Source organism: Anguilla anguilla, chromosome 10 (genome assembly GCF_013347855.1).
Source record: "Anguilla anguilla isolate fAngAng1 chromosome 10, fAngAng1.pri, whole genome shotgun sequence".
In the NCBI taxonomy this organism is placed as follows: Eukaryota; Metazoa; Chordata; class Actinopteri; order Anguilliformes; family Anguillidae; genus Anguilla; species Anguilla anguilla.
The window spans coordinates 36,562,481-36,583,683 of NC_049210.1; the positions used below are offsets into that span (position 1 = coordinate 36,562,481).

A 21,203-nucleotide genomic window follows, 5' to 3' on the forward strand; every position below is an offset into this window, starting at 1 on the left:
GGATGTTTTCATTAGAGTGGATGGAGAAAAGACTGCTTCCCATCTTATGTTGGTGTCTCCCCTACTGCCAGAGATCCCTTGGAACCCTAAGAACCATGTAGAAAAACATCCTGTGCATATCAGTATGGGGTTCCCGCTTTCTGTTTTGTTTGGACAGCATTGGTGCAAAGTCTGAAGTTCACAGTATTAAGTAGACAGTCGAACCACAACAAAACCAATGGTTTCACAAATACTGTGTGAATGAGGAGCACGTCCAGACCACTCACTCAGCAGAGTGTGGTTCACTTAGACGCGATCGTAATGCTCAATTGCAGACTCTTATAATGATGCAGAATGAGGGCCTTGAGTCAGCCTGATGTTCATGCACAAAGGAGGGGGGTAGGTCTCAGTGTCCCTGTAAATACCTTATTAAACCTGCTTTTGTAGTTGTTCCAATGACATTCAGTATGCACTTATTATACATCGCTTTGGACAAATGCATCTCCCAAATAAATGAAATGTAAATACTTTGAGGAGTAAGCATGACAGGCTTGTATTTTGAGAGATGCACTACTTAATTGGATCGGTGATCTGTGGTCATTCACTAAGACTGTATGCTGCTTCATTCTCATGCACTCCTATGCAGGAAGGTCATAATCATTTATTATTAATTAACTTTATAGGGGAGAACGTGCTTGTGTGTGTGTGTGTGTGCATCTGTGTGGTCATCAGTTTGTATGTATACAAGAGTGCTGTAATATTTTTTAGCAAAAAAAAAGGACTCTGTCAAAAATGGAACTTTATCAATCTACCAATGTGGACACCCATTGATAGTTTATAATAAACAGATTATGGACTCAGATTATGGGCTTGAATTAACCTGAACACTTGCTAGGCTTTGACTTGGCAATGAACTCTGGGAGCTTGAGGCAAGGGAAGCACTGAAATGGCTGCATATTCCCCCAGAGAAAGAAGCCGAGTAGATTTCTGGCTCTCCCTCCAGCCTCTGTAGCAGTGACCCCGGGTCACAATGTAACTACTGTCTGCTCCCTGGAGATCAGTTATTACAGAAATATGATTCCTGAAGGGGCACGAGCTCCCTTCTTTTCAAGTCAGAACAATTGATTATATTATGTGGGCTGATGACATGTTAATACTTTTACAGCCTTTTGACCTGCCGACCCCTCATTTTGTTCCACTGGAATGCATTGTAAGACGACATTGACTCTGTGGTCTGTTGTAGAACAGTTAAACGGTTTTAACAGTGGTGCTGGAGTTGATGCATGTAATGGAATTCTTTATGTTCTGGCCTCTTGTAATTGAATCTCTAAATGCTACTACCTTAACTTAAAGAATGTAGGCCTATATGGAAACCCAACTACATTAATGCTGTGATCACGCTTTTCAGTGTTAAGTGTTTTAAGGACATTATTACCAATGGCAAACATTATCTCTGGATAAACTGTCGTATGTAGCCTTACTGCTCTTGGTATGGCTTTTATAGTGCATTGCTGCTGTGATTTCCTGTGATCACAGAAGTGATGATAAAAAGATAAGAGGTTTTCTCCTCCCCATTTTGACCGGCTATCTTGTGTTCCCAGGTCCTGATGTCTGTCCTATGAAACGGATTCTGTCCTGCTCCACCGGCCGGTCTGGAGATCTTGGCGAGATCTGAATTTAGCGAGCATTCCTCTCCTCTCCTGGCCAGGTGAGTTGCATCAATCTCTCTCTCTCCCTCTCTTTCTCTCTCTCATTCTCTCCCCCACCCCTGTCTCTCACACACAAACGCAGATGCGCAAACGCGTCCTTTCTCCCCGCATTCCCCATTCACGCACTTTTTGCTTTCTCACACACGCTGCTTTAGCTTCTTCATTTATTGACACTCCGGATTAGCTTCCTCCCTTTGAGACGTGACTTGTGGAAACGCAGGGTTGACATGGGATGTGGCAGTCGCCTGATGGGCCTTTTCACCCCATAGCTTTAGTTTAAGCCTAAGCTTGAGTTCGGGCTCATTGTGTTTGAGCCCCACAGGGCAGCACACAAAGCAAGGATGGGCTTTCCACTTGAAGTAAACACAGAGATATGTGAGGCTGTTTTTCTGTTGTTTTTTTTTTTGTTTGTTTTGCTGAGATTCTTTGGGGGGTTTTTGTTTATAGGTTTCAGTTTTTTGCAAATCATGTACCAAGAAAGATGCAAGTAATCGAGTTTCTTCTTCACGTTCCCCAGTAAAGTATTTGAAATGAAATTGAACGCCACAATAATCATGTTCAAGGAGCATATATTTTTTTCTATTACTTTATGCTCATTTCTTGCATCCGGAATGGCTCTTCCACTCGGTCCTGAATACACAAAACAACAATATAGATAAATCCCCCGAACATTTATATATGGGTTAATGTCAGCATTATTCAGTGTTTTCCATTGTTTTTAAAATTGCATAAAAGATTAAAAGATTCAGATGGTCTGTATTATACATTAATGATATATACATGATTACATTATATGTTAGTCTCTGGGTGGACCTTACAGAGGCCAAATGAAATCAAATAGTTAGGCTATAGCTTTTCATCAGTTTTTTAGGTATGTATTTTAACACAAAAACAAAAGCCAATTGGCTATTTTAGCTACAGCATTTGGAAATTGCAGGTAATTTGCACCAGGCAATTTGTTTATAGAATAAGTCGTTCTTTCACCCACCTATCTCTGCAGAAAAGGTAGAGATGTGGTGGTTGAAGTGGCCATGCTCTGTTTTAATGACTTCCTCTTCTGCTCAAGTTTATGCGCAAAGACAGAGGTCCTTTGTGACCGTGTCGGGTACATGAATGGGATTCCGGATGCTTCCGACACATTGTCAACCGCAAGACCATCTCGTCCCGGGCCTTTCAGCACAACTGCGACCCAAATTCTGAATCAAACAGACCTCACGGAAAAGCTGCTGTCCTTATCTGAAACTTAAATCAGAACTGGACACGATGTTTTGATTATTCAGACCATTTGCATTGATCATAAGAATGGATCAATCGGAGATTTAGTTTTTGGTTAATAAAATTATGTTGCAAGGTCCAAATGTGCCAGTTTTATTGTTACCTGTGCTAGTCTTGAATAAATATACCACATTATTCTTCTGGCTAAACAGCCAAATAATCAAAGCAAGGTGAAGAATATTTGTAACACTGGGTGATCACGTGTAACTTCCTGTTGATGAGATGGAAAGCACAGTCGGACCAGTACACCTGGTGAGCTGCGTGGGTATTTTTATTGAGTTTATTAGCGCACCGGTCCATACTTACCTGCTGCAATCGCTGCTTTCCTTTGTTGCAATGCCAGCCCACCCATTTCCTGTGCTTTAGTACCAGAAGCAAATAACATTTGTCCTGTGTTATTTTATTTTGTCGTTTTTTTTATTTGTGTGTGTGCGTGCGCCGTTGAAAATGCGTTTTGGCACAAAGCGACGTGACGTGACGAAGTGCAGTCGAGAGGCTGTCAGGGAGGACAACGGGCCGCTCTGCCCCAGGGGGAAGTGGGGCGCTGCACAAAAGACCGGCGGAAGGGAGCCCCCTGCCCCCTCCCCCGCGGGACACACAGGCTTAGGGCTTCCCTATCCAGAGTGTCCATCCCAGATGGATCCCATACAGCCTGTCCCATCCCGGGAGAACTGGAACAAATCATTTTACTGAGGCCCAAATGGGATTAGCTCTGTCTGTTTCTCTCTGAGGAAATCTTTGCATTGAGCTTGGGCTGTGTCTCTGTTTTTTAACATAACTTTTGAAAGTTATGTTTTGCAGAACCAGTAGTCCGTTCCGAATGTGGACTGAAAAAAACGACCCCTTGAATGTGAATTCAGATTTGAGGAAGTTTGATTTTAGGTTTTTTTTATTTGTAATGTTTCTGTGTGACACTAGAATTCTCAAGAAAGGAACTCATTGTGGCATGTGTTTGGAACTGGGGTCTGAAATGCCGGTGGTTTGACAGGAGAGACCATGGCTGTTGAGTCGTGACCAAATAGTTTTTTTTTTTTCCACTGACATTCAAAAGCATTCACTGCTTGAGTAGACTTCACTGTGAGTTTTGCAGAGTTTTGTTATTCTGTTGAGTTAATACTATTTGCAAACTTTGAAAGGTACATTGCATTGGTACAATTTTTTGTGGGATGAAAGCCATTGAATTAAATACATTACGTAATTGTAATTAAAAAATATAATTAAAAGGTATCTCGGGTTATTGGACCCCAAACAGATTTTTTATCAGCCTTATGTTATGTTTCCTGTATTGAACAGGCTGACTGTGGTTGTCTTTCCCGATGTCGTGGTGGATGAAATTAAAGCCACTTAATGATCCATTACATTGTTGCCACGCCATAAGAACACATGCTCCAATATCCTCTTTTTTTTTTGAGAACAAAAGCTCGGTGCTTTCAGCGCGGCTAACGGACGAGCCCGCGAGATGAACAAAGGCGAAAGGTGTTCAAGCTGGCCGGGACATCTGGTCTAGTCACCAGATGGAGGTGAATAAATAAGCGGTTCAGGGCTGGAATATGAAATCAGAGAAAGACAATGGGTCAGCCTTTCCAAGATGCGCCCAATGATACGGTGCGAAGCAGGGGATAATCCCGGTGTCAGACGAGCTGCAAATTAACGCCAGCCCGCGTTAACCTTAAGCGCTCATTGTGTTGCGCGTCCCACGCGATCGCCTCACCTGCTGCCTGCGTTTGTGCAGCGGGGTTTCTGAGCGTTCGGCAGTGGCGGAGATAAAGCGCCGTGTTCGGGAAAGCGCTCCTTCTCGGCCTCTGGTTCCTGCCCACAGCGCACCGCGAAAAGGGGGGCCGGTCGGCCGTTTCCGCGGCGATTCCACGGCGACGCCTCAGGGGATACGTCTGCCGCGCTGATTTCGGACAGGCTGCTGGACGTGCCTTCAGGGAAAGGAAACAGTGGGGGGGGGGGGTCGGGGGGAGGCAACGATTGATCTCGGCGGCCTTTCTTCGCGGCAATTTAACGCTCCGTCCTGTCCCCCGCGTTCAGAAATAATCCCGTCCCGCGCCCCCTCGGCACGGCGGAGGGCGGTGTCGGGGGTTATGTAACGGCGTTTCGCCGGCCTCTCCGGGGCCCCGCAGCAGCGCGTTTTTTCCCCCCGTTGCGTCTCGCTGAACTTTACCCCGCAACGTGCAACGTGTCAGCTCGGAGTTGCCCCTCCAGCGCCGCTGCCCTCCCGCCTCCTGGCGATAATTGGCGGGACCTCGGGGGGCCGTGGCGCTGTGTGGTGTGTGCCAGGCGCAGGACGATGCCCGCTCCGCGCATTTCTCCGGGGTAATTGGGAAAGAATGGCCCCCGCTCATTAACACCCCCGTCCGGCCCGCGAGGTCCCCGCCCGCTTGGCAAACGAGCGGCCCTGCGGAGGGAGGTTTTTAACGAAGGCTGACGAGGTGTGTGTTCAGCGCGGAAAATTCCTCGGATTGTTCGCCGGGGGTTTGATTGACGTCATGTATCTGTAGGCTTGTTTGTTTGGGGGGGGCGGAAGGTTTGGAAAAGCCAGCCTAGCATTGTTTTAATTCTAATTGAATTGAATACTTTTGTTTAAATGTCCTCATCCAAATTCAGATTTTGCACATCCTACGTTGTAGCACAGCCACTGTAGCACTGTTTACACATTCCCACATTTTCAGTTCTTGGATCGTATATTTGTGGGGAACTTAGATTGATGGATAATGGTTTTCCCCCCTCCCCCCTTTTTTTTTGTGTGTGAGATTCCGTTGGGTTGATGCTGTGGTAACACGTCTGGGTCTGCATGGCCTTTTCTCTGGGTGTAGACTGGACCAGTGACTAACATTGAAGTTGTGTTGGGAGATCCCACGCTTTACCCCTTTGTTCTCTGATGTGTCCGATGTACGTATTGTCTTTTGTTTGGTTCAGTTAACCTCGGACATCTCTTGGGAATTATGTCATTGCAGCCCCCACCTCTTTTTAAGATTTTTCATCGGTTTGGAGAGGCACGTTTCCTGCTTTTGGAGATGCATGTGTGGGATAAAAATTTCACAGAAAGGTCAGACTTTCTGTTATACAGCTTGGAACGTGATTGAAAAGGAAAGCTGAAAGTGAATTAAAAAGAATCCTCTGTTTTAAAATGAGAAATATTTCAGTGTATAATGTTTTTTCCTTGTTATTCAGTACAGAATACTTTTTTGTTCGTTGTTTTCCCATCTCTCTGGTTTTGTTTACTTTGGAGTGTTTTGTATGATAGCGGGAATGTCCTGCTGGCATGAGTGAGCTCGCTAGCGCTCCCTCTTCCTGTCGGGAGCGTGTCCCCCCCAGCGGCTGGCCGGGGGTGACTAACCCTGCCCCCCCCACCCCCCACTGCCCGGCTACGCTCAAGTGCAAAACAAATACGTGGCTCCAGCCGGTCCGTGGCCAAGTGCAGCGGGACAGGGAGCAGATAACAAAGACATGCAGATAGCGCGGTTCGCTCAGCGCTACCAGCCGCTCTGCTTTCTCTGAACCAAGGGGGGTTAAAGCACTGGCTCGTGTGCCCTGCTGGTCCGGTCCCTCTCACCACTCTAGCTTTGCTGTCTCTTTCTTAATCTTCTCTTCACAGAATATCAAGGTAAGAATGCAGTGCGGGAGGTGGATGTAGCCAGGCCACAATTGTTTTTGTTTGCTTTTCATTTTGCTATATGTATCCAGGGATGTAGCCACTAACTCTCATCTCCTGTCTTAACTTGTGCTTAACTTTTTCTTTCCTTTCTTTTGCCATCTTCATGTTTGTGCACAAGCTGTGAACAATTGAGGATTCACAGTATTGCAAAATCAAGTCTTGTGGGATTGAATGCAATTATTTATTTTTATTTACTAATTTATTTATTAATTGAGGCAGTGCACGTGCTTGTAAACATCTGAGAGTGGGGCTTTATGCATGAGCTGTTGCTGTATGCCTGAATGTGTTGAGCGACTCCGTAGTGCACCTGCTGTGGACTCAGCTCCTGTTACTCACGCGATTTAAGTAACTTCCCCTCTAGAGGGCAGTGTTGCCAGACATAGAAGTTTAGAGGAGTGTGTTTTCTTTTAGTGTGTTTCCAAAAGAAGCATAAACGGTTAAAGGGGTGCTGTAAAATAGCACATTTTTATATAATAATGTGGAATTTAACAGATTTTAACAATAATTGTGTGATAAACTGGAAGCAGATGGAGGGTACTTTTGAAGCCATGAGGAAACTGGCTTGACAAGATTTAAAAAAATGTTTGCTGGTTTGACAGCAGTTCAACAGAGACCTAATGGTGAATGCCTCCTGAGGGTGAATAGTTGACCTTGTGATTGTGAATTGTTCACCTTGTGAAATGGTGGGTTGCTTACCAACAACCTAGCACAGCATCTGCTATGTCTACACCTATATTGTGAAACCAAATTAACATGTTGGCATTCACAAATATGAAAGCAGGTAATAATTCGAAGATTAGTAATATATTCGTGTTTCACTTTAATGTGTTGGTAACATTTCAGTGCGCTTTTGGGAATTGAAGTCAAATCATTTCCCCGAAGTGGAACGCTGGAGGTAATTAAAGCAACATGTTCTTCAAAGCAATTGTTTCTTCCTTTTGCTGTTGTTTACTCGGCTCCCGTTTGTTTCGCAAGTGCCGCAGAAATCTGGGCATGTAAAAATAGCCGTCATGGCCGAGCGTTTCCTGGGGGTAATTGAAGGCTTGCATTCCTGCAGCTGGGCCGTGCTAACAGCGAGTGAAGCGGTCTTTCCTTCCGAGGCTGCGTTTCTGTGGCTCGCGCAGGCTGTCAATTACGACCGCAGCCGCGTTTGAACAGATAAAACGCATTCCTAAAATAGGGATATCTGAGCCAGATTAGCATTCCAGAACTGGGCTCGGGAGATGACCGCCTTCAATATTGGACGGCCGAAGCCCCCTTTTCGCCGGGGCTGTTTTGTTCGCCGCACAAAGGATTACCTGTGTTGCGTATTGAGTGCGCGTGGTGCTATAATAACACTTTCACTTAAACAGCTCACAAACACACAATTCATTTCCATTCAAAACTATTTTCCTTGTGAGGACTTCAGTATTTTATCATGGTGTCAAGAGCATTTTAAGAAAAGTTGCATGACCACAATGAATATAAAAATTATATGTAGTAATATCTCTTCACACCAGTATTTCTTAAATTTAGCAGAGTTATGTGCATATTTAATCATGCCTTGATGTTTATATAAACATTGTGATAGGTAAACTTAACCAGAATGGAGCTGCTGTCTACAAAGATAATACAGCAGTACCTCTCATAGATATAGGATAACACGCACCTTAATTTTTCCACTCCTCACTAGTCTTGTCCAACCAAGACACAAAGACGATCTTTTGATTTATATATTTTTTGATTGAACTGATATACCTTGCTTCATAAATCTCTCTCCCGATGTAGTCCATTCTAGAAACAGCTTACATTACTGATTTAAGGGCGGGTGCCAAAACGCGTAATAAGGTCATGTTTTTATCTCACTGTGAAACAACTCGTCAGATTGGGCCATAAAGCCTTGAGCGGGATTTATTACGGGGGAGGGGCCAGCCTGTCTGACCACCATTCACTGTTATGCACTGCGTGGGCACCGAAATGGGTCTATCCACTTTGCTGGGCGTTAGACTCTGTAAAGGACAGTCTCAAATGTGCAGTAGTGAACACAATGTGACTGAACCGGGTTTGAAAAATGCAGGGGGACGAGTACTGGGTGTTTTTTCCTATTTTTTTTTCGTTCCCTGGCGTGCCCCCTCACGCCCTTTTCCATTACTCTTCTAGGGCCTTTGCGCAAGCTGCCCGGATAATCATCGTTTTGGTGTTAATAAGCACGGACGACCCGTTTCAGATGACGGCAGAAGCTGAGAGCTTAGAGCAGGGCTGCCAAACCCTGTTCCTGGAGGACTACCACCATCCTGTATGTTTTCACTCCACGCCTAACAAAGCACACCTCATTCAACAGCTGCGGATCTTGTTGAGCTGCAAATTAGTAGAATCAGGTGTGCCAAATTAGGGTTGGAGAGAGAACCTACAGGACGGTAGCTATCCAGGAACAGGGTTGGGCTGCCCCGGATTAGAGTAATGAGGTGGCGGTGAAGAATGCTCGTCACACACATTTTCTCACAGTTTTGTGTAATGGAGGTCAGTGCAGCTTTGTGAATAGTCTGCTTATTTTCACTCCTCTCTAGTGCTGTTTCCTGCCAACATCAGTGACGACAGACCCACATTCATGCCTACAATAGTTTATTTGTTGCTTAGGAACATGCAGGCAGGACATTTATCTGGTAATTCTTTTTATAACCATTACTAAGGACAAAAAACGCAAAAATGTAACCTTTCCCCAGGAAAAACAACACGTAGCAGGATATGCGCTTCTAAAGACATGCTGTTCTGAGACCTGTCTCCTTTAAAGACTTCCTCTTCTGAGTCCTGTTTTCTCTTTTAAAGAGATTTGTTCTCCGTGATCTGCCTGGGCAGGGTTGCCACAGTGTGGATTTTTGTTAAAATGTAGGGATTTGGAAAAAAAGAAGGAAAAAAACAATAGGGGCTTTAGAAACATTTAACGGAGTTAATGCTGGCAATGTGTAAAAAAATTTGAATGGGAGTCAGTTGACTTTGGGGGATTTTTGATAAATATTTAGGTGATGAATGTGAAAAGCATCTGGCAACAGCACAGCAGGGACCCTCTCTTAGGGACTCTAGATGGGGCTGTTGGAATGCTTGCAGAAGCCCCAAATGAGTGAGTTCTGCAGGTTATTCTAAGCTTCTGGTAAGCCTCTGCTGAAATCAATTAAAAATTAATCATAGGCATGTCCTTACTCTGAACAAAACTACTGAGGAAGAAAGTTACCATCATCAAAATAATGACCCAAACAACGCCCAATGTCTCTTTGCACTCAGGCAGTTCCAACTGTCTTCACATGAAGTCCTATCTGCCAGTGATAGCTGAGCCTGCCACATGTGGCTCAAAATAAGAGTTATCTGCTTTCAAGCACCTAAGTCCTGTCTTGGGAGGGCCAGAGCTCAGGGTCTACTCTATCGCAGATTTGAACACTCTATCAGGGGAGCTTGGCTGTCATTATCTGCTTTATTAGCTCTTGAGTTCAGCCAGTCTCTGTGCATTTGGAATTCTCAGTTGCTTTACTCTCGAGGCACTGCGGGGTTATATGCTGCAGGATCAGCTGTTTCTGTGTCGGGCGCCTCCTTGTCTGAACAATTATGCAAGTTCATTGTATTCGTAACCAATCCAGTAGAAGTGTGTAGGGTGATGAGCGTGAGATGAAAATGAAGCTAGAGCAATTTAGCAATGTTTAACAAATCATTTTTATCTGAATAATATGCACTGACATTAATTAATATTAGCAATATTAAAGTCGATTGTGAAAAATATAAACTGTTAACTTTCATCCAAAGAAATTTGCTTTAAGCCTATACCACACACACGACATTACCCAGAGGTTGTCTGCAGTTGTGATGAGAGGGGAGGTGCTGATTTGGGGTTTTGCTTTGTCAAATATCTATCTCACGAAATGTTCTTTTTCCTCTCATTCCTTTAATTACATGTGGTTTCCCAGACATTTGGAAACATGGGCCCCTTTTATTTAGTTGATTTTACGGAAGGTTGCGCGGCTTTGAAGTGAGATTCCCGTGGGATTTCCCCGTAGATAAAAGGGCAATTGGCCTTTCCGCAGAACGCCGACGAGGGTTTGGGTTGCGGTAGCACCTGGCCGTCAAATGGAGGTTAACGCAACTCTACAGGTGTGTCGCGGTCTGTTAATGAACCGCAGCTGCAAAAGCCAAACTGGGCTCGACGACCGCGGTGGGCACGTCCTCCTCCTCCAACTTCACCAGCCCGGCCTCTCCTGGTAAACCGAAAAACCAATTCAAGACTGCGGGACCCCTGCCAACAGAGACTCAAAGCCTTGTCTTTATTGCGGAAGCTTTCTGTTATTTAAACAAACGGAGGCCTTTTTTTTGGCAAAGTGCCCAATCGAGACAATAACCCCCATTCCAATTTCATGGTGGGCATAGTGGTTGGTTTTGGTTTTCACGGTTTGTAAAAACTTGTGTTGCCCTGAATTTTATCAAATTTTGGATGGCCTGACACAAGGTGAGCTTCAGACACTCACATCTTTTCCTACAGCTTAGGCAAAAAGGCTCTGAGTGCTGACTTATAGTGGCAAATTTAGTGGCAATTTATGCCCTTGTTTCATCTTAGTCATTGAATTCAACAATGGATACATCTACAGACCCCTACATCTCAGCAACAGAGAACAGGCAAGGTAAAGCATGGCTTATTTGTTATTCATTGGACCTGGACTGATTTATATATTTGATAATATTAATAACCGACAGTATATTTTATGATGTGGATTGTAGTTTTTGACCATATCAAACGCTTCCTGTGAATTGGGTACACGGAGCAGGCAGTTCTGAAGAAACTCTGAAATTTGGCCCACCAACCTGTCAACAAGTGGGTGTGTCCTGGCCTTATGTGGCCTAAACTCTGCAACAGCATTGGTCCTTTTTGGAGCATTAGCAAACTGCTGGGACCTGCAGGTCGCCCTGGGCGACAAGGAGCAGTCATATTACTTCACATGTGACTGCCTTGACTCCTCATTGCCAGAGGATTGTTTGTCTTTAATTTGATGGTCCTGTTGAGAGCTTGTGTTTTCTTTTAAAGGAGCAGTGTAATGATGACGTGGCTTAACTTAATTTCAGACTGTTTGGGTGCATAGATGAAGGGGGGGGGGGTCTCTGTTACAAGGAGCAGGATGGCCTTTTAAGTACAGCGAGATACAGGGAAGAGGGCTGTTCCACATCCTGTTTTGTGTGGTGAAACCGACAGTCTAATTATATTCAGTTTTGGGGTAGATTTACCTTTTATTTTTAGATTTTTACCTCTGCATTGGTAAGCGTGTGCCTGTTAATGTATGGCCCAACTCAACCCTGTTTACAGTCCTGTTTACAGCCATCCAGTAATACGCTGTGGGAACCTACAGGTGGTAGAATCCCACGTGTGCTCAAGGGGTGTACACGAGTCATCTCACGCACACCTGAGGGGCGTGCACGAGCCTTCCCATGCGCTCTCGAATGGGTGTGCATGAGTCATCTCACGCACACCTGAGGGGTGTGCACGAGCCGTCCCACACGCACACCTGAGGGGTGTGCACGAGCCGTCCCACACGCACGCTCGAGGGGTGTGCACGAGCCATCCCACGCATGCCTGAGGTCTGTGCACGGGCAGGCTGGACTGCCGTTTAAGATGCAGGAGCTTACGGTCTATGCTCTGGAGCACATCATGAAGAGATGTGCTCAGTGATCCACAGCATCTGAGGACAGGGGTGTAATTTGGGGGGGGGGGGGGGCAGCTGAGACGTACAGCCGTCCAGCTTCATGACGGTCAGAATGATTCTGCCTCAGCCTTTGCTGTCCTCGGGGGATCACAGGTATCAGAATGCCTTAAATCTCCCAGAATCCCCTGCAGCCCGCCACCCACAACTCTCCTGTTAATGTTCTACTCTCTGAAGTATGCTCCGTGTTCACTCGGGGCAGTAACGCAGAAAGATTTATTTATTTATTTTTATTTTGTTTTTCTCTTTCGCCCGCGGAGGACGGCTTTGAATGGCAGGGGGCGAGGCACCACGAGCGCACGTTGGAGGTGTTCATTTTAGAGCTGGCCCCGCGGTTTTTCAGCTCGGTGTAAAAAAACAAAACGTTCTGGTAATACGGCGCGGATCGTTTGGCTGTCATTTGAGGAAGTTGGCTAATCTTAGCGCGTAACCCGCCCCTTAGGGGTGAGGCGACAGTAAGGCGGGTCTCTGTACCGTGGTGACTTCATTCACACCAGGTGCCCGTGAGAGCTCGGTGGGATTTAGTATGAAAGTTGCAGGTAAGCACTGAGGTTTTCAGAGCCTTTAATGCCGAACTGAATCTTATACGAAGGAATGGCAAAGCAACTTTCCAACGCTTGAATTTTTATAACGACAAGCTTAATTATGCAATACCATTTACATTTTGCGAGGGGTGGTTGAATTTTGCCTCGTAATATCTCTAAGCATCTTTTGCTAATGTTGCATGGCTAAGTCTTAAGGCTGCCATTTTAGAAATATGCACTGTGAATATATTTGTCGACAATTTTGAAAATGTACATGCATTTTATTCTGATATAATTTTACTGGGTAAGTGGTGATTGAATAGGAAGCAGAGAGGATTCTGGGGAGAATACAACTCAGACAGTGGTGGACGTGTTCCATTTTTGATTCATCAGATGCCATGTTGTAATATGATTCACCTTGTTATATATTTAAACAGGATTTAATGAGTCTTACATTTAGACTTAGATGACTAGATGACTGACACCATGTGCTTAATTTAAATATAGACACACATTCCAGTTAGCAGTGAAAACTGCTATATTTATTTTGAAATGTCCGGCAGGCAGTTACCACTAGCTCATATCCTAGAATTAAATGTTGCAGTGTAATTTTCTACATTGGGCCTGGCATTGCATTTGTATTTAGTCTTCAACTAATATGGTACCAGTTGTTACATTTTATTGCCTTCAGGCTGTTCACACAGCAAAATTTGGACAATGCTTATCACACCCAGGTTTAGAACAGGGTTGGAAGTTAATTCTCTTTAATGCCCTGCCACCTGTTTCTAAGGTCATGAAGCATACATAAGTACCGAAGATAATTATGGACCTTTTGTTTCTTCTTTCCGCCAAACGCGTTTGATTGCATATTATCTGAGCTTTTACAATGGGGAGGCGTTTGCACCGAGCTTGTTATCTTTCGGAAGTAGTTCTCGTGTTCTCACGTCAGTACACAGTGCTGCAGAAATCCACTACCAAGTGTATGCATTGCGGCACCAGTCTACAGCCAAGGGCACACAGTAGATGGCTTTGATCTGTCGAGATGGCTGACAAGGTAAAACTGGAGTATAAACGTTTCTTTGATGCCAGTCAGGATAGGCTTGAACACATTAAACAGATCCTGCCATTTGAAGACTCATGTTACATGTCAAGCCGATGTTATCTATGGCAAGGTAAAAAGCAAAAGATCTGCGAAATTTCATTTGTTGTACCATGCTTAACGAATGATTTGTAGCAGAGCTTGTCAGAGTTCAAATTTCAGATGAAGTTGAGTAGTACTGAATTGAGTAATACAATAATTAGGCAGTCTCTTAATGGATGTCCTTATTGTTGCAGTTGCACAGAGTTTAACGTTAAATTCATGATTTGATCCCCTGAGAACATGCAATGACAGGGAGTACAGGAAAAGTTCTTCACCAATGGAGCCCTGCTTTTAGTAAGTAAAGGACTGGGGTTGGTGGGAATCCTGTGGAGGGGCGGAGTTGGTGTTCAGTGCAGAGTAAAGCCTGTCCAATCCCTTTCCTGCCGGCGTCTGTGCTGGACCTGCCCATAGTGTCAGTTGCAGGATACTTGCTGTCAGTCTCCTGTAAGCCACATATCCCTGCCTGCAAATTTAGGCCCCCTCAAATCACTGTCCAACAAAATGGCATCTTACCATATGCGGTATTTAAAGTACACCCATGCTTACTGCATACTGGTGGTGTGGGCACCCACAATCACCACAGAATCCCTGCTGAAAAGGACATTCAGAACGCTCTGAATGATAGTCTGAGAATTTAGGTGGATTGTTCTTCATTGGTGGGGAAAAAAAAGATTTTTAAAATCCTTTTCTGGAGTCGAATTTCCTACACTGCCTTGACAGGCCTTGATTCCGGCACCACCAGAACCTGCTGCTGGTCAATGTAAGATGTTAGAGGTGAAGGTTTGTTTTCACATTTTGACTATGTGCAGCTGGCTTTCAGGTCTAATCCCTTCTGAAAGAGCTCAAATCCTGTTTTTGTTCATCTCTGGAATTAAATCGGAACTCGAACCCACCTGCACTCTTAGCAGTAATTATACACCGTGTGCCACTGACAGCCAAAAATGGCAATTAGAAAAAAGGTAGATTGCTATTTGCTCTATGAAGGTTTGTTTTTCTCCTGATTCGTTCAATTATTAGCCTAGGTTATCCTAGGAAATGAATGATGTCTGGACTTTGTTAGTGTCATTTTGGTTTGGCTCATTGAGTGCTTGGGATTAATTGAAGTACAGACACAACATCTTTCAGCCTATAGCTGAGTGTAACTTGTTTTAGGCTACTTTTAGTTGTGTAATGAATCTGGTTTCTGTAGTGGGATCTCTGTTCTTTTCCATCAGGTGTAGCAAGTGCTGTGAGTTTTTGAAAGAAAGCTGTGCCCAGATTTCTCAGCCTCTGGTGTTTTTCACTGCAGTTGTGTAAGATGGAATAAGTGTAACTCCCCCCTGGCAAACCCTAGCATGGTAATCATTCTAATGAGAATCTGTTAAATTCAAGAACAAGCATGTTTCAACCTCATTCGTCTGTTGTTTATTATGTGACAGCGTTGATATATAATTTAAACAACCCCCCCCCACTCCCATTCAATTTTTGTTATCAAATTGTAGGCTATTTGTACAATGTGTAGGTGTCATGCACCTTAGTGTACGGTCTGTGGGATATTGAAATTTGAGCTTGTGTAATTTGTAAATAATATATTTTATTATTTTTTAAAGCAGAATGTGTGTCCTTTTCTGGTGTGTTGAAAGATAAAAAAAAAAGGGCTCGCCTTTTTCGCCGGGAGCTGTCTCAGCCTTCAGCCCGTCCCTCAGCACCTTACCCCCGGTTCCCTTCAGGGATTTACGAGCCAGAAAAGGGCGCGAGCGCAACACCGATCCCGTCTGGTCCGCACATGTCTGTCACTACCCGACTCCCTCCAAAAACACGCTCCGACCGGATTATTTAACCGGGAACCAAACGTACACATACATACACATGCTATGCACCGTCTGAACTGCGTAACGTTCTTCTGTAACAGGCAGCAGACGATCGAAGCTGTTAAATTACCTCGTCCGCCCAGCACCGTTTATTTTTAAGATCTGCGATAAAATGAGAGTTGATACGACGGGAAGAGTATTTAAAGACGTGGTCTCTTGGAGCCGACAGTCTGGTGCTCTTTATCTGAACACCGCCCGGGTCTATATTTGATGCTGTCAGTGCGCCCTTCGCCACCTGCTTTGAGTTTGAATCCATTTGTTTAAAGTCTCTTCATTTATACGTATTGATAGTTATAGACATAAACAGATATTAACCATCTTTTTAACTTTAGGAAGAGAATGGACCTGGTCTTTTTTTATCCCCAGGGCTTGAATTTGTGTAGATTGTATAATGTAGAAAACCTGACGTTATGACAGTAGACATAATTTCAAAAGTGAAATTATGATGGCTATTGTTTCTGTTTTAGGAAGGCAGTGCCAGTCCATGGTGTTGGTCTACCCTTGTGTCTCTTCTTTTTCCATTAACATTGCTCTGTATATGTGTGTGTGTGCGTGTGCATGTGAGTATGTGTGTGTGTGTGCATGTGTGTGCATGTCCGTGCGTGTGTGGGCATGGGTGCATGTGCACGTGTGTGTGTGGGTGAGGGGGTTCGGGTGCACGTGCGTTTGTCTGCTTGTATAAATGTACAAATGTTTGATTTATAATATTGTGAAAGTTCATGTGTGGTCGTGTCGATCAAGCAGATTTCTGTAACCGTGTCTTTTGTGTCTCCATTTTCAGGTTGCATGGTAACCTGGACTTGGTGCATGGCATTTGCATGACTCCGCTAATTCTGAGTGTGGAACTGACTGCGATCAGACGCACCCATGGCTCAAACAACACACATTAACGGGAATACCTCAGGTAACTTTTAACAGAAGTTTTTTAATTTGACGATTGTGTTATTAAATGATATTGAGAAATCTTGGCTCATATTCATAAAGCATCTGAGAGAAGTAATGCTTATCTAGGATCAGTTTTGCCTTGTATCTCATGATAGGTAAGGTTAGGATTTGGATGGGGTATATCTGATCCAGAATCAGTCCTGCTCTTAGATGATTTATGAATATGGGCCTTGATCTTTATAAGCTGTATACCTGGAGCCAGAAAGCACTATTACACAGGTTGTCATTAAAATGTAGAGTTGCCATAGCAAACTCTCTTTCCTCTTTCCATAATTCTATGTAAATCACAGGTTGTGAGTTGTATTACAAGTGAGAACCCTCCACCTGGGGTGTTGTGTGTGAAGAACCTTCTGGAAGAACCGTGGTTGTCGTTTTATCCACCGCAGTGGAAACACCGCTACCACTCTTTTGCATTTGCACTAGAGTGGAAATACGCAAACGAGGCGCATTAATGGATTTTCCACCCGTAACTCCTGGGTCGTGAATAGGTCTCTAATTGGAGCTAGAGGGAACAATGGGTTGCTCGCCATGCCATGAATTCAGGTGCCTTTTTAAAATGCTCTGCAGCACCTTTATCAAGATCAAGAGGCTTACTAGACTGACTTGTTCTATAGCTTTAGATCATATAGCATAGGTGGTACAACATTTTGTATTAATGTGTGTTTACTATAGTTGCTATTACTGATCATTTTTGCTGGGTCCTATCTAACACCTTTATAGATTAATGAGCACCTGTAAATGGTGGTCCATTCCTGTGTCCCATTGATTTAGTCATTTGTTAATTCATGCTGTTTCATACAGTGCTGTAGCGTTACATTAATTTACCTGTTTGTGAGCGTTCCTTATTCAGGGTAACACAGAGCTGTAGATGAGAATTGGCTTTAGAAGCAGAGTAGAATGTTTTTAAGCTTTTTGTATAGTCTGTAAACCTTTGGGTTAATGGCTTATTGAACGTTTGCTTGTCACGTTGTGAAGCCCAAGGAGACCTTTGTGCATGCACATCTTCAGTGGCATGAATGTGTGAGTTCACTGGAAGCCAGTCAGGTGACCTTTAAACATGCCAGCAGGACAAGGGCAGTTTGTGTCTCGTGTGTTGGAAATGGCTTGCCCTGCAAACTTAGCCTAAGCTTTTTTATGATGCCAAATAACCACATTGAACATTTGACTTATTCAAAACAGTTTCAAAAGCCCCTTTTCTTTTGTTTTAAATGAAGTTATATACAGTTTGGTTATGGTTTTATTAAAGAGCTGTATAATCAATTGCACAATCAGCATATTTAACATACTTGGATATAGGCCTAATTTATACTTGATGTATCTTATAGACCACAGATAAAGTGATTGATTGCACAGTTCAGAGTACATACTATATATATTTTTTTTCAAAAACATTCTGGGCTTGTGAAGAGCTTTGAGCCCCCAAATTCCTTTTTAGGTACAGAACACTGGAACCAGACTGTGCGCACGTGTGTCCGTGAGAGATTTTCACAGCGCAATATGAAATATTCCCTGTCAACCTTGCGGATCTCTGCACACATGCCCTGTGGCTTCACACATTCCGAGTTTCGCTCTGTAATCAGACGCACAAGGGAGAAAAGGTGGAACATCTGTGTGCCTAGAAAGGTATGCCCCGTACATAAAGCGGGGTTTTTTTTATCAATGCGGGTGAACGGCCTACTCTTTGTGATCAGTTGCTGTGATCAGTCAAGTTTGATTATTAATTTATCAGTTACATGATTGTGATCAGTCTAATTTCTGATCAGTTGCGTAATATTCCGTAGCCATTTCCTTTTGCTCGCCACGACGATCTTAAAAGTGAGAATGGATAAGACGTCCAGCACTTATTGTGCCTTGTATCATTGTCTTGATGTTGTAGCTTGTCATTCCTCCTAGTTTGACTTAGTATAGGTTAGGTCAGAGTAATGTTCACTGTGTGTACTGGACTTAATGTGTTCATGGCTATGAATAAATGAGCAAAATGAGTATTGTACCTTATTGGACCTGTGTTCTGTAGTTGTTGCAGTGACCTTTGGCATGCCCTTATTGTTTGTTGCTTTGGATAAAAGCGTCTGCTAAATGAATGTAATGTAATGTAAGTAAGTCTTTCTCCTGAATGCAATCTCACGCAGTATAGTGGTCAGAGCAGATACAGGCAGCTTTCTGTCGTAAGTGAGGGAGCCCCTTCGTCTCGTCTTTCCTTTCGTGAAAGGGAAAACAGGGGGACGAACGGCGGACGTGATCGCATGCACTTCGCGTTTCGGCCACCCGGAGGTGTAATGGAAACCTCCGGGGGGGGGGAGGTCCCTCGCTGCAAATCCGAGCTCACCCAGATGGAAATCATCTTTAAAACCGCAGCCGAATAAATCTCCGAGACTGGCACGGCGGAGATGGAGCGGGAGGGGGGTTGGGTTGGGGTGGGCGGGGAGAGCGGGCGGAGGGCGGGGCGGGGGGGGGGGCGTGGTCCTCTGCCCCCTCACCTCTGCTTGTTAATGCGGTGCAATTTGGGTCACCCCAGGGGAGAAGGTTTGGAGGTTTAGCTCATTGTTGGCACCGAGGCGTAATCCCCGCAGCTTGCCAGTGGCTAAGCGGGGGGTTCTTTGTCTGGGACGACGGGGCTGAAGTGTACCTGCTTCGGGGTGCGAGGCCGCCGCTTTCCGCCCAGCTTTCGCCGCGGCGCAGCTGAGCTTCCCGCCGCTGGCACCGGGCCATTGTCCGGGCGCCAGGAATGCTGGCATACTTCTAAACGAGAACCGACAATGGCTAATAGTCTGCCGCGCTGTTTTCCCTTCCCATTTTCGACTGACGTAGAGTTCTGGCGATCTTTCGTGTTCTGGCGTCGATTCATTAGGCCTTTATAGACGATTCCCACGCTTTGTCAGAACAAGAAAGCAAGAAAGGGAAAGATTAGGTTGCAACACTATCTTCCATTTATCTTTGCTTCAGCCTTCTCGGTGCCGATTTTTTGGCACAAAAACAATTTGTCTGTGGCTTGCGAAACAAATCAAGCACTTGGCACTTGGCAAGTCATTTTGTACCAAAGCCATTTTTGGTATAAAAAGGCCATTATAGACCTTTGCGCTCGTTTAGTTGGGCTGTCTGTCCCAATAAGTAAAGCATAAGTACAGTACAGAGCACCAAGCTAAACAAAGTTACCCAATAAAGTTATCTTCTGTGACTGAGTGAAAAGCAAATAATTGACTTTTCCCCACTGTGCTCTGCTATCCATGAGAAAGAGACAGAGAGACAGAGAGCGACGCAGAGAGAGAAAGAGAACAAGAATGGGAGACAGTGAGGGGGAGAGGGAATTTTTGAAAAATCCCTTTATTAAACTACTGCCACCAGTGCAAAGATCAGATTATAATACACACAAAACACAAAAATGTATCATCAAAAAGAAAATACCAAATGTATGTACTGCACTAACCCCCCCCCCCCACAACAGCCCAAATGTGACTGAACTCCACGTTATTTACGTGGGAGGGAGAGCTGTCTCCCTTGTCGGATGAGGAATCTCTATCCTGTCAGGTCCGTGTGTAGTCCCTGGTGATTCCCGTGCTATGCAGTCCGCAGGGAGGTTCGGCCTGCTGCACAGGCAGTTTGCTCCTGTCCAATAAAATCCTGCAGTCAGAGGGAGTGGTGAGGAACGCAAGTAATCCCGGGGGGAGTGGTTTCTTTTGGTCTTCAGTGGTCTTTAACAGCAGTCCTTTTCCTCCGAATTGTAAGAATTTAGATGATCACTTTAGGTAGTTTGGGCAGGTAATAAATGAGTTTCAAAGTGGAAGTGCTGTACATGACTTCTTTGGTTTGTATTTGCAACATTAACTCCATCTCTTATTTTTTTTGCAATTTTTTTTTACACTGCTTGATTGGAAGTGGTAAACATTTGGCAAATATTAGTTGGATGGCGAACTTTTAAAATAACTTTATTTGAAGAGAGGCGTTTGTGCTCCTGTGTCTGTCGCTCATGGTCCAGCCACACTACTGTGTTTTTGCAGGCAGGGGTCAGCTCTGCTCTCTTAGTAGGTTGGCATTTATTTATTGGTTCTGTTTATTTCTTTCTCTCTCCTTCTCCCTCCCCCTTTCCCCCTCCCTCTGCTTCTCTCTCTCTCTCTCTCTCTTTGTGAAAGGGTTTTTTAACTGCTCAGTATTGTCGCTCTCCTCCCCTCCAGGGTTTTAATGGAGACGGCTCTGGTCGGAGCGTCGAAGTGACGTGGGTTAATGGAGTAATTAAAGGCCAGCTGACTTTCGGCAGCCTCGGACAGGAAATGCCACTGGAGTGTGAGAAAGCCCCTCCCCCTCAGTCGCTGGGGGCCTGCCGCTGGCTGTGTACACAACGCGCCGAGTCCGGGACCACGTCCCTTAGGACCAGACCAGCCTCACTTCCCTTCTGCATCCCTCCCCCCTCCTT

General features: G+C 44.6%; 1 protein-coding gene across 4 annotated transcripts in view; it reads left to right on the forward strand.

Moving 5' to 3' along the window:
- The window catches only part of kank1a (KN motif and ankyrin repeat domains 1a), a 52,335-nt gene that overhangs the window by 12,745 nt on the left and 18,387 nt on the right, over positions 1-21,203 (forward strand). For 2 of the 4 annotated variants that reach the window (XM_035379078.1, XM_035379079.1), the window contains exons 2-3: positions 1,581-1,687; positions 16,632-16,754. In XM_035379078.1, the coding sequence (XP_035234969.1) occupies positions 16,718-16,754 (37 nt within the window). In that variant the 5' untranslated portion in view covers positions 1,581-1,687; positions 16,632-16,717. Of the gene's footprint in view, positions 1-1,580; positions 1,688-12,784; positions 12,875-16,631; positions 16,755-21,203 lie in introns of those variants that run through there. The other 2 variants (XM_035379080.1, XM_035379081.1) reach the window with 2 other exon arrangements.